At 38.1% G+C, this 15,035-nt stretch overlaps 1 protein-coding gene across 1 annotated transcript in view; it reads left to right on the forward strand.

Moving 5' to 3' along the window:
- Positions 1-15,035, forward strand: part of gnb1a (guanine nucleotide binding protein (G protein), beta polypeptide 1a) — a 231,592-nt gene that overhangs the window by 96,403 nt on the left and 120,154 nt on the right. Inside the window, exon 4 of the mRNA XM_039756024.1 lies at positions 918-1,024. Within this exon, the coding sequence (XP_039611958.1) occupies positions 918-1,024 (107 nt within the window). The remainder of the gene's footprint in view (positions 1-917; positions 1,025-15,035) is intronic.

The raw sequence follows: 15,035 nt of genomic DNA on the forward strand, positions 1-15,035 counted from the left end.
TAGACCCAGACTAACCTAGGTACACATTTTGGTGTATGACAGAATTGCACTGCTACTAGACAAAGCATATACAAACTTCACCCATGGCATAGGCTGTGAACTCTGGTTCTTAGAAGTGTACAGCAGCTGCCATCCATGTTCCTGTGTGAGTTATTTATTTTTGGGTAACAGGTCCTCTATTTGTTTGTTGCCCTTCCACCATCATTACCTACATTTCACAAGATGGCATTATTTTTGTTCAGTTGCATTTATCTTTTTAGCTTCCAGGTGTTGTCTTCTTGCAAAAGTTTGTTACTTTTAAAGAATGGTAGCAGCTGACGGTAATAAGCCTTGGTTGTGGTCTTGTCCTTTGTGTTCACTATATCTCAGTCCAGCTAATATCATTTAGTTTGTATTTGCTAAACCCCTGTGCATGCTCACAAAAATGTCCAATTCTGCATGTAGCAAGGTGTTGTCAGTAGGTCTTAGAAAGTTTTCCTAAGTTAAAAAAAATTAGTGCAAAACAAATTCTTTAAGTGTACACATGTGTGCTTGCATGCATGGTGCTTTGGAATTGCACTATTTGTTGATAAGGAGAAAAGGTACCTTGCAGTTCGGATGGTTTATCAAAGAAAAATTAAAAACCTAGGCAAGAGTTAAACTTTTGCAGGTGAGCAGTCCAGATTTTAACTACAATTTACAGTGAAAAGGAAAATTGAAAGATGAATAACATGTAGGTGCATTATTTAGCAAGTCTACTTCCTGACAGGCAATTTTGAGATGAATATTTTTGTTTGTACCTGACACTCCAACTAGGATGACAGCTGTGTGAAGGTTAAGTGTTTGCTTGTTCACAGTATCACAGATAAACTAATTCATTTAAATGAAATTCTTTATACTTGAAATAACATCTTTATCCACTTTTTCTTTTTCTTCAGATTACAGCAAACATCGATCCAGTGGGTCGAATTCAGATGCGAACTAGAAGAACATTGAGGGGTCATCTGGCTAAAATTTATGCCATGCACTGGGGTACTGATTCTCGGTTAGTATAGAGTTTTTTTTTTTCTTCTTTTTTCTCTATGTACACTTGATAACATATAGATTTATTGTGCAATATATTCCAAAATGCTATACCATTTAAATTTGACAGTTAAGCCTTGAAAGAGCTTAATTGTGATGTATTCGTTCTGCTCATTAGTCCCACTCTAGCAATGCCACTTGATTTTTTGAACGAAATCTGGGCATCTTGTGAGATGTCTCATGGTTACTCATGCACAGTTCTGGCTCAGTGCAAGTCTAACATTCCAAGTGACGGAATGTCAGGAGAGCTCTTGTGCAAATCAAGTAAAGAAAATGCTAGATATGGAGCAAATTTCAGTGATTACATTTCTCACAAAAGAAGGGAAAAAACTAAAGGAGATCCATGAACCCATGACTGCAGTTTATGTTGGGTCTTCCCCATCATCCTACAAAGTAAAATTTTGGAGCAGTTTCAGTAAGGTAGAGAGTCCATTGAAGATGACCCTTATGCTGGACAGCCTGTGGAAGCAACTTCTACAGAAATGTGCAAGAAATTCGAAGATTTAATTTTGTCAGACAGACAAATAACTGAAAAAATGGGCATCTCGACAGGTACAGTTTGGAAAAATCTTGAAAAGTTCAGTGCAAGGTGAGTTCCAAGAATGCTGGCCCCATGTCAGAAGACCACGAGGCTCCAGTACTGTCAGGAGAACTTGGAGATGCTTTGTGAAGAACCAAGTGAATTTTTTTTAGCGTTTGGTGACTGGAGTTGAGAATTGGGTCTCAGGATATCAGATATCCTGAGTCCAAAGTGGAGTCTATGCAGAGCAAGCACAAGTCATCCCCCACCTCAAAAAAGTTCAAGACTTAAATATCTGCAGGCAAAGTCATGGCAGTTGTCTTCTGTGATATTCAAGGAAGTTTGCTTATGAAGTTCATGCCACACAAGACAACCATAACCGGGAAAAGTTATGCCAACACAGTGATCGCTTTGTGGGAGTCAAACAAGAAGAAAAGATGAGGAAAACTCACAGCAGGCGTGCTGCTGCTTCACAACAACATATGCCAGTTCACAATGCACCATTAATCATAGTTTACCATCTGTGAATGTGGGTTCCAGCAGCTGAGCCATCCACCCTACAGTCCTGACCTGGCTCTCCGATTATTTCCTGTTCAGCGTTTTGAAGAAATCTCTCAATGGACAGCGGTTTTCAAGTGACGAAGATGTCAAAGAAGCGGTGATGTCCTGGTTTACAAATAAGACTTTCTTTAGAGCGCTTGTTCAAAAAAGAATATTTCAAATAATAACACAAATGAAAAAGGGCTTGAACAAAATTGATGGGATACTTATTTTACCTAATATTTTGTTGCAGAAACCTCTAGAGGCAATCACTGCAAACAAGCAGAGGGTCTCAATGAGACTTCTTGAGCAAATTGCTCTAGCTGCATCAAGTTTGAAGGGTGCCTTCTCCAGACTGCATGCTTTAGTTCTTTCCATAGATGGTGGGTGTTTATAGCTGTGGGTTTTGGGTCATTATCCTGTTGGAAAATCCATGACCTGCAACTGAAACAGAGCTTTCTGACACTGGTCAGTTCATTTTGCTCCAGAATGTCGTGATCATTCCCTGTACAGACTGAAGGTACTTATGCCAGAAGCAGCAAAGCAGCCCCAAAACATAACCGAGTCGTGACCATATTTCACAGTATGCATGGTGGTGTTTTCTTTGAAAGCTTCATTTTTTGTTTCTGGACATTGAGCTGATGTGGCCTTAACCATGGGGTTCAGCTTGTATCTCTTTGAAAGTTGACCTTAGCTTTTTTTCTACCATTTTCACTATTATTCTGCCCATTCTGGAGTCATTTTTCACTTGCAATAGAGTCTAGGCAGGTTGATTGCAGTCCCATAGACCATAGCTTCTTAAAGCCAGAATTCCTGAAACCTACGAAAAAAATTGTAATCCCGGCAAACCTTAAATCCCTTTGCACCTCTCCATCAGTGTCTTTTGTTTTGCAAATGTGTCGATCAGCACAAGTACTGAGCAGCCTGCTGTCCCATCCCCCACCTTAACAGTGCTCATCTTAGGCATAAACTTCTCCCAGCTTAAGACAAGGTACCATATCTGTGTGTGATATCTGGAGTTGTATAGGGTAAATAATATTATACAGCATATCGTTATTTGGATTGCATACATTTCATGTGTGTTCCATGTCTACAAAGATTTGGCACTGTTTTAATGAGCTGTAAGGATATCGACAATTGTGTCCATGTTTGTATTTCACATAATAAATAATAATAATAATAATAAGTTGCATTTATAGAGCGCCTTTCAAGGTCGCTTTACATACAGAGAAAAAAAATACACAGAAGACAAAACTTTGTAGAAGAGGAAAGTTTTCAGTTGACATTTAAAGGTGGAAAATGAGGAGCTATCTCCAAGAGACTGAGGAAGAGTTCCATAGTTGAGGGGCCATAACACTGAAGTACCTGCCTCCCATGGTGGAGACTCTGGTGCATGGGACAATAAGGAGATTACTTATTGAGGACCTGAGAGAGCGACAAGGAGTGTACAGAGCTAGGAGCTGAGTGAGGTAGAGGGGGGCAAGATTATGTAGGTCTTTGAAGGTGAGGAGCAGAATATTGAATTTAATCCATGATGGAACCAGTAACCAGTGAAGCTGGGAGAGAACAGGGGAGATTTGAGCAAAACACTTTTGGGTGAGGACTCTGGCTGCAGAGTTCGGAATGTACTGTAACTTCTGTATAGATTTTACAGGGAGGCCGATGAAGAGGGAATTACAGTAATCAATACTAGACATTATGAAACAATGAAGCAGAGTTTGACATTTTGGAAAGAGACCTAATGTGTAACTCAATTAAGTGATGAATCAAACAAAACATCAATATTTCTGACAACAAGAACAGGTTTGACAAGTGTACCATCAACAGAAATAGAGAAGTTAGATGCCTTAGAAAGTTAGGAGTTTGGGCCTACCAGTAACACTTAAGTTTTTATTGGCATTAAGTTTGATAGTTATTTTCCACCAATAGCTTAAGATCAGTGATGCAGTCAGTGAGTGTGCTGGGAGGATAATCTGTAGGGGAGTGTGTACTAAGATATAACTTTATATTGTCTGCATAGCAGTGGGACTGTGAATAATCTGACCCAAAGGAAGGATATAAAGTAGAAAAAGTATTGGCCCAAGGACTGAACCCTGAGGGACACCACGCAACACAGGTGAGGTGAAGGATTTATATCGGCCGAGTATGACAAACTGTTGCCTATTAGAAAGATATGATGTGAGCCATTGAAGGGCTAAGCCAGAGATCCCTACAGCAGAGAGACGTAAGAAGAGGATTTCATGATTACCAGTGTCAAATGCTGCACTTTAGTCAAGAAGGAGGAGAATAGAATATTAAATGAACCACAATCTGCAGACCGGAGAAGATTACATACACGGAGAAGAGCTGTCTCAGTGCTGTGCGCCAAAGCCAAACTGAAAAGGCTCATAGAGTTTATTGTCTAGAAGAAAAGCATGGCGTTGTGTAGCAACCACGTGTTCCATCACTTTAGCCAAAAAATGGAGATTAGAGAGAGGCCTGTAACTGGAGAGAGAGTTTTGAGGGCAATAGGGACAGAACCGGAAATGAAGCATGCATTTATCAATAAGGCAACAGGAATACTAATATGGATGAACATGTCTTAAGCAGAGAAGTGGGGGCAGGATCAAGCAGACAGGAGACATAAATAGACTTATTAATAAGATGGCAAGAGAGTTGACAGGTGAGAAACAAGTGAGTCTTGATGATGGAGATGGCAGATTGTAATGAGTGAGTTTATTAACAGTCCTAAAAAGACTTCTAGGCCTAGACTTAGCACCATTAATGAGAAAGGAATAATAGTTGGAATGAACAGTGTTAACAGCATCCCTGTATTTGAGTATGTGCTCAGTGTAAATCTGTGAGTTTACTATGAGGCATGTTTTCTTAAAAAAACTGCTCAGGTCACTAGCTATTGGCGTTCATAGCTCTGAGCTCCTGGGTGTATCAGGGACAGGAGCAGGTTGTTGGAACCTGCCTTGTCGTTAAGGGAGCAAAGTTATCTAACAGTTGTGGAAACATAGTTTTTGTAAAGGGAAACCATGTTTTCAGGAGAGTGAAAACTATGCAAGCCAAAAAGAGATGAAGACAGAAGGGATGCAGCAAACAAATCGGAATTAACAGACCTAATGTTGCAATAAGAGACAGACTTTTTCTCATCAGATGTAGTGGTAATAATGCTAAAGTTACATTCAATAAGCTTATGAATAGAAATATCAGATAGTGAACCTGAGACAGAGACATTATTCAAGCCATTTGAACAAAGCAAATCAAGAATATGAGTGGGGAAATCAACAAGTCAAAACATTCCAAAGTTGAGATAAACTCAGCTGTAAGAGAGCAGTTGATATCAACATGAATATTCAAGTCACAAAGTACAATTACAGCAGGGCAAAGAGACACAGATTTGGTAGGGTGATGAACTAACCGCAGCAGCACAGGAACGGAGGAAACCCTCACAGCAATATATTCAAAAGATGTGACTTCAAAAAAGGAGAGTTCATTATTAAGGTGGATTTATAAACCACGACCAGGCCATCCCCTTTTCCTGTTCACCTAGGTTTACATATGTGGCTATAGCCAGGGGGAGACAGCAAGTTTAAATGTAAGTAGTCACCAGGTTGTTGCCAAGTTTCTGTAAGAAGAAACTTATCCACTTCCTTCTGGGAGATGAGGTTGTTAATCAGCGAAGTCTTGTTAGTGATGGAGCGAGCGTTCTGTAGGGCGAGCCTAAAGTTGGAACGGCCAGGAGAATTCCAAGTGACTGGCAAAAACTGTTAAAAGTCAGGGAGACCAATCCTGAATGACAGTCAAAATGTTTAAGTTAACATAGAGAATATATGAGCTGCATTGCCAAAAAAGTAGAAATGACAACTCACAGCACAACTCCAAACAGAGACAGAACGGGCTAAGATTATCCAGACATCGGTGGGCACTGCCAAGAGCGAACAGAATGCCACACACTACCATGCTATCTCCAGCTACACACGTTAGCCAACACAAATCTCACTGCATAACCAGCTAGAAAAGGAAAAGCACAGCGGGCAGGCTACACATTCGCAGCTCAGACTGGTGACCGCAAACGAAGCAAGAGCAGATTCATATTCGCCACTAAGGCAGTAACAGGAGAGAAGGAAGAGTGCTTTGCTCATGACTGAAGCAGGTGCGATCTAGGCAATCGCCAATGGCATTCATATAGTAAGTTAAATTCGAAAAAGAGCATTCTAATCAGAAGGCGAAGGTGAAAAAGTCTGACGGAACAAAACAAAAACAAGACACCGGTGAGAAGTGGCAGCCAAACACCCACAGCATACTCTCAACCGGAGTATGTTTTGGTGCTTTGTGTACTGTGCTCTGTAGTGGGGAGTGAAAAAAAAGTGCTGCCTCATTTGGAATAAAACGTGTGCTGGACAGAACTTGTCTGTCTGTGTCAGGTAGGGGGGCTGATACACCCCCTGGTGGTCCACACTCTAAATCTTGGAGTGAGATACAAATAAAGTACTGATTACTGTATAGATGTCAAAAAGCACAGCACGCAGAATGTGTGGTTGAGCTAAATTAATATAGCCTTTGTGTATGGCTAGCACATCCTCAAAATGCAATCAGTGGTGTGGAAGATTCTGGGCGATTGACTGCTGTAAGTAACCAATGTGTTATTTTTTTCATTGCACCTCAGCATCTTCAGTAGTGTGGTCATGAACAATTGTCTATGTATATTTCAAAACCTTCTAATGATGCTTTTTTTTTGTTTTTGTTTGTACAGTGTAGAGAACATTTATTTATATAGTATATTTTCATACAAATAATGTAGTTCAAAGTGCTTTATAAGAGGTCAAAGGGAAAGTTACAAGAAAATAAAAAAATATTCTATAACAATAATCTATACTAATAAAGCTGAATGTGTGTATGCATGCCTGCGTAAAATATACTTTCACTAAAATTGTTCTCAGTACTTCATAGAGGTGGTGGGATTATGGCCCCGTGCACCCATTGGCCCCGCTACTCCCCCCACCATTCCCAAACTATATAAGGGCGCCCAGTTCATCACTTAGCTCATTCAGTCTGTGTTCTTCGGACGCTCAAGACAAAAGATACAAATCACATTTATTCACATTAGTTTAGTGAAAGATCAGAAAAATGTTTACGATGAAATTCTGGGAAGTGTCTACAGGAATCAGGAAAAAATATTTCTGGATGCATGTCTTTTTCCAGAACAGACTATCCAAATTTTAAAATCTCCTGGCCTCTGCATGATGAATGCATTTTTATCCTTATCCTGAGCATACAGTAATCCCTCCTCGATCGCGTGGGTTACTTTCCAGAACCCCCCACGATAGGTGAAAATCCACGAAGTAGAAACCATACGTTTGTATGGTTATTTTTATATATTTTAAGCCCTTAGAAACTCTCCCACACTGTTTATAAATATTCTCCGCACAGTTATACAGTAAACCCTTGTTTATTGCGGTTAATCCGCTCCAGACAGATAAATGAATTTCCACGAAGTAGGATTCTTTATTTATAAATCATTATTTATTTTCGCAGTCAGAGTATAGAAAACCTGCTTCCGATTTTCTAAATACGTTTTTTTAACATTATTAGAGCCCTCTAGACATGAAATGACACCCTTTAGTCAAAAGTTTAAACTGTGTTCCATGACAAGATAGAGATGACAGTTCTTTCTCACAATTAAAAGAATGCAAACATATCTTCCTCTTCAAAGGAGTGCCGTCAGGAGTAGAGAATATCAGAGAGAGAAAAAAGTAAACAAAAATCAATAGGGCTCTTGGGCTTTTAAGTAAACGAAGCACCGTGATAAAGCCACTGCAATGAAGGAATCCAATGTGAAGGTAGTCTTTTCAGCATTTTTTAGAGGAGCGTCTGTATCTTCTAAGCAAACAGCCTCTGTGCAAACAGCCCCTCTGCTCACACCCCCTCATCAGGAGCAGAGAATGTCAGAGACAGAGGCAGAGAAAAGCAAACAATCAAAAATCAATACAAGCTGTTAGAGCTTTGAAATGTGCGACATGCAGGAAGCATATCGTATATCATTGAGGAGTTTTATTTAATATGTAATACGTGCTCTGATTGGGTAGCTTCTCAGCCATCCGCCAATAGCGTCCCTTGTATGAAATCAACTGGGCAAACAAACTGAGGAACTGTGTACCATAGATTAAAAGACCCATTGTATGCAGAAATCCGCAAACCAGCGAAAAATCCGTGATATATATTTAGACATGCTTACATTTAAAATCCGCGAAAGTCGAAGCGCGATATAGTGAGGGATCACTGTATGTTCTTTGCCTGTTATACTTATGGCTGAACCCCACCAATCCTGGCTACTTTTAGAAACAAACCTTGTTTCCACCCACTATCTGCAACCATTTATCAGATTCAAAGCAAAACGTGGAGTAGACAAATATAATCCTGATATAAATTATGTTCTGCATATTTGGCACAAAGTAGAAAGCACTTTGCTCGCGTTTTTTTGAGTTTCTGAAAGACAATATTCTATTTCCCACTCGTTCTTTTTCTATTTACAGATAAATCTGTTCTCAGGACATGTAGAATAAGCTTTCTGCCCCTGTTCCCAACTACCCATTATTTGACTACTTTTTCTTGCCCTTCTTGTTCTACTAAATGTATTTCCTGTTTGTATGTGTACCTTCTGGATTCCATAAATACACCTATAAAAGTCACTCAAAATTGGATAAACAACTTTTCCCTATCACGCTATTGTGTTGGAACACAGTTTTAAAAATATTAACACAAAAGCAGGAAGCTCTGCAGTCTACTTATGACTTTACTCTGTAGGAAGATAAACAAATCAAGGTAAATAACATTCAAATTTGCTTTTATATAAGTAACATGTACATGTTTTTCATATAAAGGCCATCAGAAAACATAATCACAAACAGGACTTTGCACAATACCTTGGTGAGCTTTGTAAGCGCTGATTTTTCTTTGAAGGACACGTGTGTGGCACATTGACTTGTAGGATGACACCGGACCTGTTGCTTCATCTAAACAGTGCCATCTTTCACCTTTACGCCTGGTGTAGCTGCATTGTTCTTATGTGTGAGTGGACGTTTCTTGAGGGGAGGGCTTCTGTTCTCTTTCTCCGATGTAGAAGCTTCATCATCATCTGAGTTCACCTCTGTCATAGCACATCTTTATGTGAAAACAGCAGTGTCAGATCGGAAGGAGTGTAAATGTGACGGAGAGAATGAAACTGAATTAAAAAAAAGGTAACTTTTACAAGTACCATAAATTTACACCAGCTGTTACAGACTCAGATCAAATGTAAGTTTTTATTGTATAATAGTAAGAATAAGAGCAGCTCACTACTCAAAACAGATGCATTCAGAATCAAACCGGCGACCTTTTAATTAGGAGTCAGCAGTTCTTACCGCTGCACCAACAAAGCTGTTGTATCTTGCCGCAGTGCCACCAAAGCTTTCATGTCAGCGTTGTACCCTATACCAATTTCTTTTTCTACGGTTATATTCTTGATTTAAGCGCACTTGTTTAGCTATACTTGTACCTTTTGTGAAAGTGTTTATTTGATATTTGGACTTCAGTCTTCATTATACACTTCATGTCTACATTTTGTCAATTATTACTAAAGTATGAAAAACGTTTCCTTTTTAGTTATGTGTTCAACCATTCCTGCCTTGTACATCCTACAATTTACACATATCGTTGTAGACACGGAACACACATGAAATGTATGTATTCCAAATGACAATATATTATTTACCTTATACAGCTCCATGCACCACACACACAGAGGTAAGGAGCTTTGGTTTGAGCTGGGAGATCCTTTTGCCCGAAATATGCTTGGCGGTTAATGGGAGAGCGGACTGCTTGTTGCTTTTGCTGATCGACAAATTTACAAAACAAAAGAGGCTGATGAAGAGGTGCAAATGGATTTAAGGTGCGCAGGGATTAAAAGTTTTTTCGTAGGCTTCAGGAATTCTACTGTTAAAGCTGAACGTCTACACTTCAATCACATAATGATTGCTTTATTTTAAATGCGTTGTGGTAGCGTACAGAGCCAAAATTATGTCACTGTCCAAATACTTGTGGACCTGATTATATAATTAATGTATATAATTGTAATTATATAATTAGTTGAAGAGTATGTATGCAATATTATATTTCAAGTCTCTAGAGACGAGCCCGGTAATAATGTCAGAGAAAAAACAAAAAAATAAAATTAAGCTTCGGATTAGCTTAAGTTGACGGACAGTCACCATCACATTATCCTGGAGAATTTGTTGATAAACTTGTGAAATCATTTTCCCCTCAATGATGGCAAGCTGTCCAGGCCCTGATGCAGCAAAGCAGGCCCAAATCATGATGTTCTCTCCACCATACTTTACTGTAGGGATGATGTTTTGATATTGATATGCAGTGCCCTTTTTTACGCCAAATGAAGTTCTGCTTGTTCCTCCCAAATAGTTCAACTTTGGTTTCATCACTCCACAAAACATTTTTCCAGTACCATTGTGGAGTGTACAAGTGCTCTTTCGCAAACTTCAGGCGTTCAGCAGTGTTCTTTTTTTATATCAGTGGCTTCCTTCTTGGTGTCCTGCCATGGACTCCTTTCTTGTTCAATGTTTTGCGTATAGTTGACTCATGAACAGAGATGTTAGCCAGTTCCAATGACTTCAAGTCCTTTGCTGTCACTCTAGGGTGGTTCTTTACCTCATTGCTGATTTTGCGTTGTGCTCTTGGGATCATCTTGCCAGGGTGCCCACTTCTAGGCAGAGCAGCCACAATACCAAATTGTCTCAATTTATAGACAGCTTACCTAACAGTAGACTGATGAATATCTAAGATCTTTGAGATGACTTTGTAACCCTTTCCAGCCTTATGTAGATTAACAATTCTCGATCGTAGCTTTTCAGACAGCTCTTTTGTGCAAGGCATGATTCCCATCTGGATATGCTTCTTGCCAAAACTCAAACTTAATAGTGCTTTTTATCAATCAAAGTAATTCTAGGCCACACCTCAAATTGCTTCATTAAATGGACTCCAGGTGTGCTAAATTCTGAATGCAACGAGCTTTTTAAAAAGTCATTAGCTTAGGGTTCACTTAGTTTTTCCCACCTTCAGTTTCACAGTTTGAATGCTTTATTCAATATGGTCAAATTCTCTGAAAGTCTGTGTATCTTTAGTTATAGGAGACTGTATTTGTTCATTATTTTGATTGAAATGAAGATACGACCATGTTTTATATGGGAATTGGACATAATTATAGATAATTCCTAGGGGTTCACATACTTTTTACTTTGACTTTATGTCTAGATCAACAGAAAATGGTTAAAGAAATACAAAATTAAGATTCTGCCATGTCACTCTCAAAACACATTCTGTGTGTTGGGTGAGCTCAAGAGTAGAGTGCATAAGAGAGGACCTAGGACCCTGGATGATCTGGAGAAAGTGGAATGGTCTCAGATTCCCTGCTGTATGTTCTCTAACCTTATAAGATTCTATAGGCAAAGGGAAGTTGTACAAAGTATTAAATGCAGAGGTGGCATGTGTGGTTTTGTTAAAATTAATTATTTCTTGATAAAGAATTCTTCTTTCTCAGTATAAATTTACTTCCGTTAGAGGTTAGTGTTTTTGGTTTTTTTTCATTGTAAGATTAAGTTAATTTTTGTAATCTTTGTTTTTACTTAATCCTTACATTGATGAGTAAGTGCCCTTTCTATGACGTGTACCTGATGCTGTCAGGATAGGTTCTGTCCAAATCCCCAACCCAACATATACACACCAAACTGATTTAATTGGGTGTAAAATTATTGTGTAGTGTTATCCTACTGGTTCAATATGTTTTAAATGCTGTAATTTTGTTGGGTGTTTGTCTCACAGCTTTTATACCTAAAAGTCTTAAGTGAAGGATATATTGCAATGGAGTGTCCACATATTTTAATTCAATTATTATTTGGTTCAGACTTTATTAGTACATGGTTCCCCAGTCCCATCTTTCCTACCCACTGTCTACAATTTTCTGTTATTTTCTTAATGTTATATAAAATTAATGCCGCGACTGAAAATTGATGGAAAGGTTGTGTGGTTTAAAAAATATATATATTAAACCTCTTTTGTCAAGTCTCTATGTGCAAAGTGATGCAATTTATACATTCCTTTTTCTCTTCTATTGGAAATGTTCTGTATTTAAAAATTATACTTTACATGATTTTAATTCTTAATCAGATCACCTTTTTTGTGGTGTGTGGACATTCTTTCTAATTCTTCCCTCTGTTCTCCAGTTACTATGTGGTGAAGGGGTTAGTGAGATAGCCAATTGAGACTTGGGGTGATTAGGGGACCATGATGGATAATTTAGCCAGGACAGCTATGGTTGCATAAAGCTCTTTTTTTTTTTTTTTAGATCAGTTTTAATTTCTGTCCAAAATTGGCAGCGATGTAGAAAAAGAAAAATAGTTGTCACATGTTTGTTGATATTTGTCATTGTTAATGCTCTATTGAATTAGACATTCCAAAGCACCACTGACAACGATCTCATTGAGAATTGGGGCATGCTGTTTTTTGTAAATGAAGACAGCCTGCAGAAGTGAAGTTAAAAGAGCAGAGTTCGGCGAAGCTCAAAAGAGAGGCATTTAGCAAGTATTTGGCAGACACTGTGGCTGTGAGTGTAGCTAATCCAGTAACCAAGGTATTTAATATATAATTTATAAATGCTGATGTGTCGACTTCAGTTCCCATCAGCTAGTGAACAACCCCAGATTTCATCAGTGCTCACAAAGTTTAAATAAGAGCATCGATAACAGTGGTATGTCATCAAAGGTACTTACTGCTGCATTTTTTTCCCTTAACCACTTTGAGACTTCATTGTCTCACTGGAGAATTACGTTTATCTTAGAGCAGTATATTTCAACCTTTATGACTTTGGGTTAGTTTTATCTTTTGCAAGTTCCTTGATTACACATAGACAGCATTTTTTTTCTATTCCACCTTTCCTGAATGAAGCAGGATTAAATAGAGGAAGGGGGTTAATGGGGATTAACTGTGCACTGTTGATAGCTTCGCAAAACTAGGGGTTTGTCAAATGTGGAGATAAATTTAGATAAACTGATTGCACTGCTATAGCTATGTTTGTCCCAAATTACCAGGCAAAAGTGTGAGGTGTGCTCAAGCAGTTCCACAGACCAAATATCTTCGTTTAACAAGTTTTAGTAAAATTTAAAATCAAAACAGTTCACACAAAAATAGAGAAAAAGAAAGAAAGGAAAGGTTCTTATTTATAAGAATGTTCTGTTTAAGGCATATTTATCTTGTTTCATTTCACTCAAATTTTTGTCATACTGTCATACTTTCAAATGTTCATATCAAAAACGGTAAGCACGTTAAGCATGGTCAGAAAACTGTATGCCAATCTCCTATATACAAACTTGTCGACTTGTCCATGCTAGACTAGCAGTGAAATAAACACTTCATGTTAATTTACAGCGGGTTAAAGAATATACCATTATCTAAGTAACTATGAGAAACTGATTTTATTGAAATTAAGCAATCACTAAAATATTAACACTTTAACATTAACTTTATAAGATTGGCTCTTAACTTTTTTTTTTTAATTAGCGCATAGACTTAAGCCAACATTGTTGTTAACATACAAATTGTTAAGTTCACAACAGCAAGCAATGATCGCCTTTTGAAGTAAAAAAAATAAACAATAAAAAAGAGAGAATAAAATAATAAAAAAGCACCACAAATTAATTGATTGAGCTAAGCCACATTTGAACAGCATGAAGAGTCAGTTTTTTCTATAGTTGATGGAGCTGGTGTTTTTATTAATGTGATAAGAAGAGAACAGGACATTACTTTTGAGTGATTAAAAGTAATTAGTAACTTTTTTTTTGGTAGTGTTGTCACCAGAGGCCCGCACACCAGCTCCCCAAACTTACACAAACAGATGCCAGGCACAAGTCCAGCACACACAAAGGCTTTGAATGGAAAACACTTCTCAAATTGTTTCCCCACTAATCCACAGTACTAAAGTACCAGTCAGCACAGATAATAAAGCACACAGTTATTTTCTTATCTTCTTTCTCTCTCTCTCTCTTTCCGCCTTAACTTCTCCTTCCAAGCGTCACCTTCTCCCTCTTGACTTTGGCTATACTATAAACACTATAAACAGAGGCAGTACTAATTATAGGCTTTGGTGCTAATGGAGAGTCAAAGATTTTTTTAACAATTTTTACCTTTGAATGAATCAAGTTTAGATCACCTTTGTAACATTACTGAATACAGCTTTAATATGGTGTTCTGCTCATGTGAACTAATATTAGCCACTGATTTAAAAAAATAAATAAATGTTGCATGGAGAAAAGTACTTGGTTATATAGTACTACTTTCTGATGTATCTGATTGTCCATTGGCACTATAACTGAGGCCCATTGTCTTAACACTAGAATTACCAAAGCCTGCAAAAAAACTCATAAACCCAGCCCACCTTAAATTTTCTACAATACCTTTAAGTTTCTACAATAATCTATGTAAACACATCGTTAAAACAGAAATGTTTTTCATAATTTAATAATAAATGACAAAATTTAGACAAAATGTATAATGTGTGAAACTTGAAGTCCAAAGATCAAATAAACACAATAAAACAACTTCCCTGGTGCAGCGGTAGGAATTGCTGACTTAATCAGACGTAATCAAGAGTCCCCCTTCTGTTACCTGATTCTGCTTTAGATAGCCTGTTGCATGCGGGCCTACGTTATAGCCTAAACGGGCAAATTAATACTTATCTGTACCACAGACCTAACTTTACTGGGACTTGTGCTGCAGGCTTAGTTTTCATGCATTCTTCATACTGGACTATGTGGTTGAGTAATAAATGTCTGTATTCATTTTTGTCTACAGTATTGTAACAATTTGAGCAGTGCACGTTTGG

The sequence above is a fragment of the Polypterus senegalus genome, chromosome 6 (assembly GCF_016835505.1).
Source record: "Polypterus senegalus isolate Bchr_013 chromosome 6, ASM1683550v1, whole genome shotgun sequence".
NCBI classification, from domain to species: Eukaryota; Metazoa; Chordata; class Cladistia; order Polypteriformes; family Polypteridae; genus Polypterus; species Polypterus senegalus.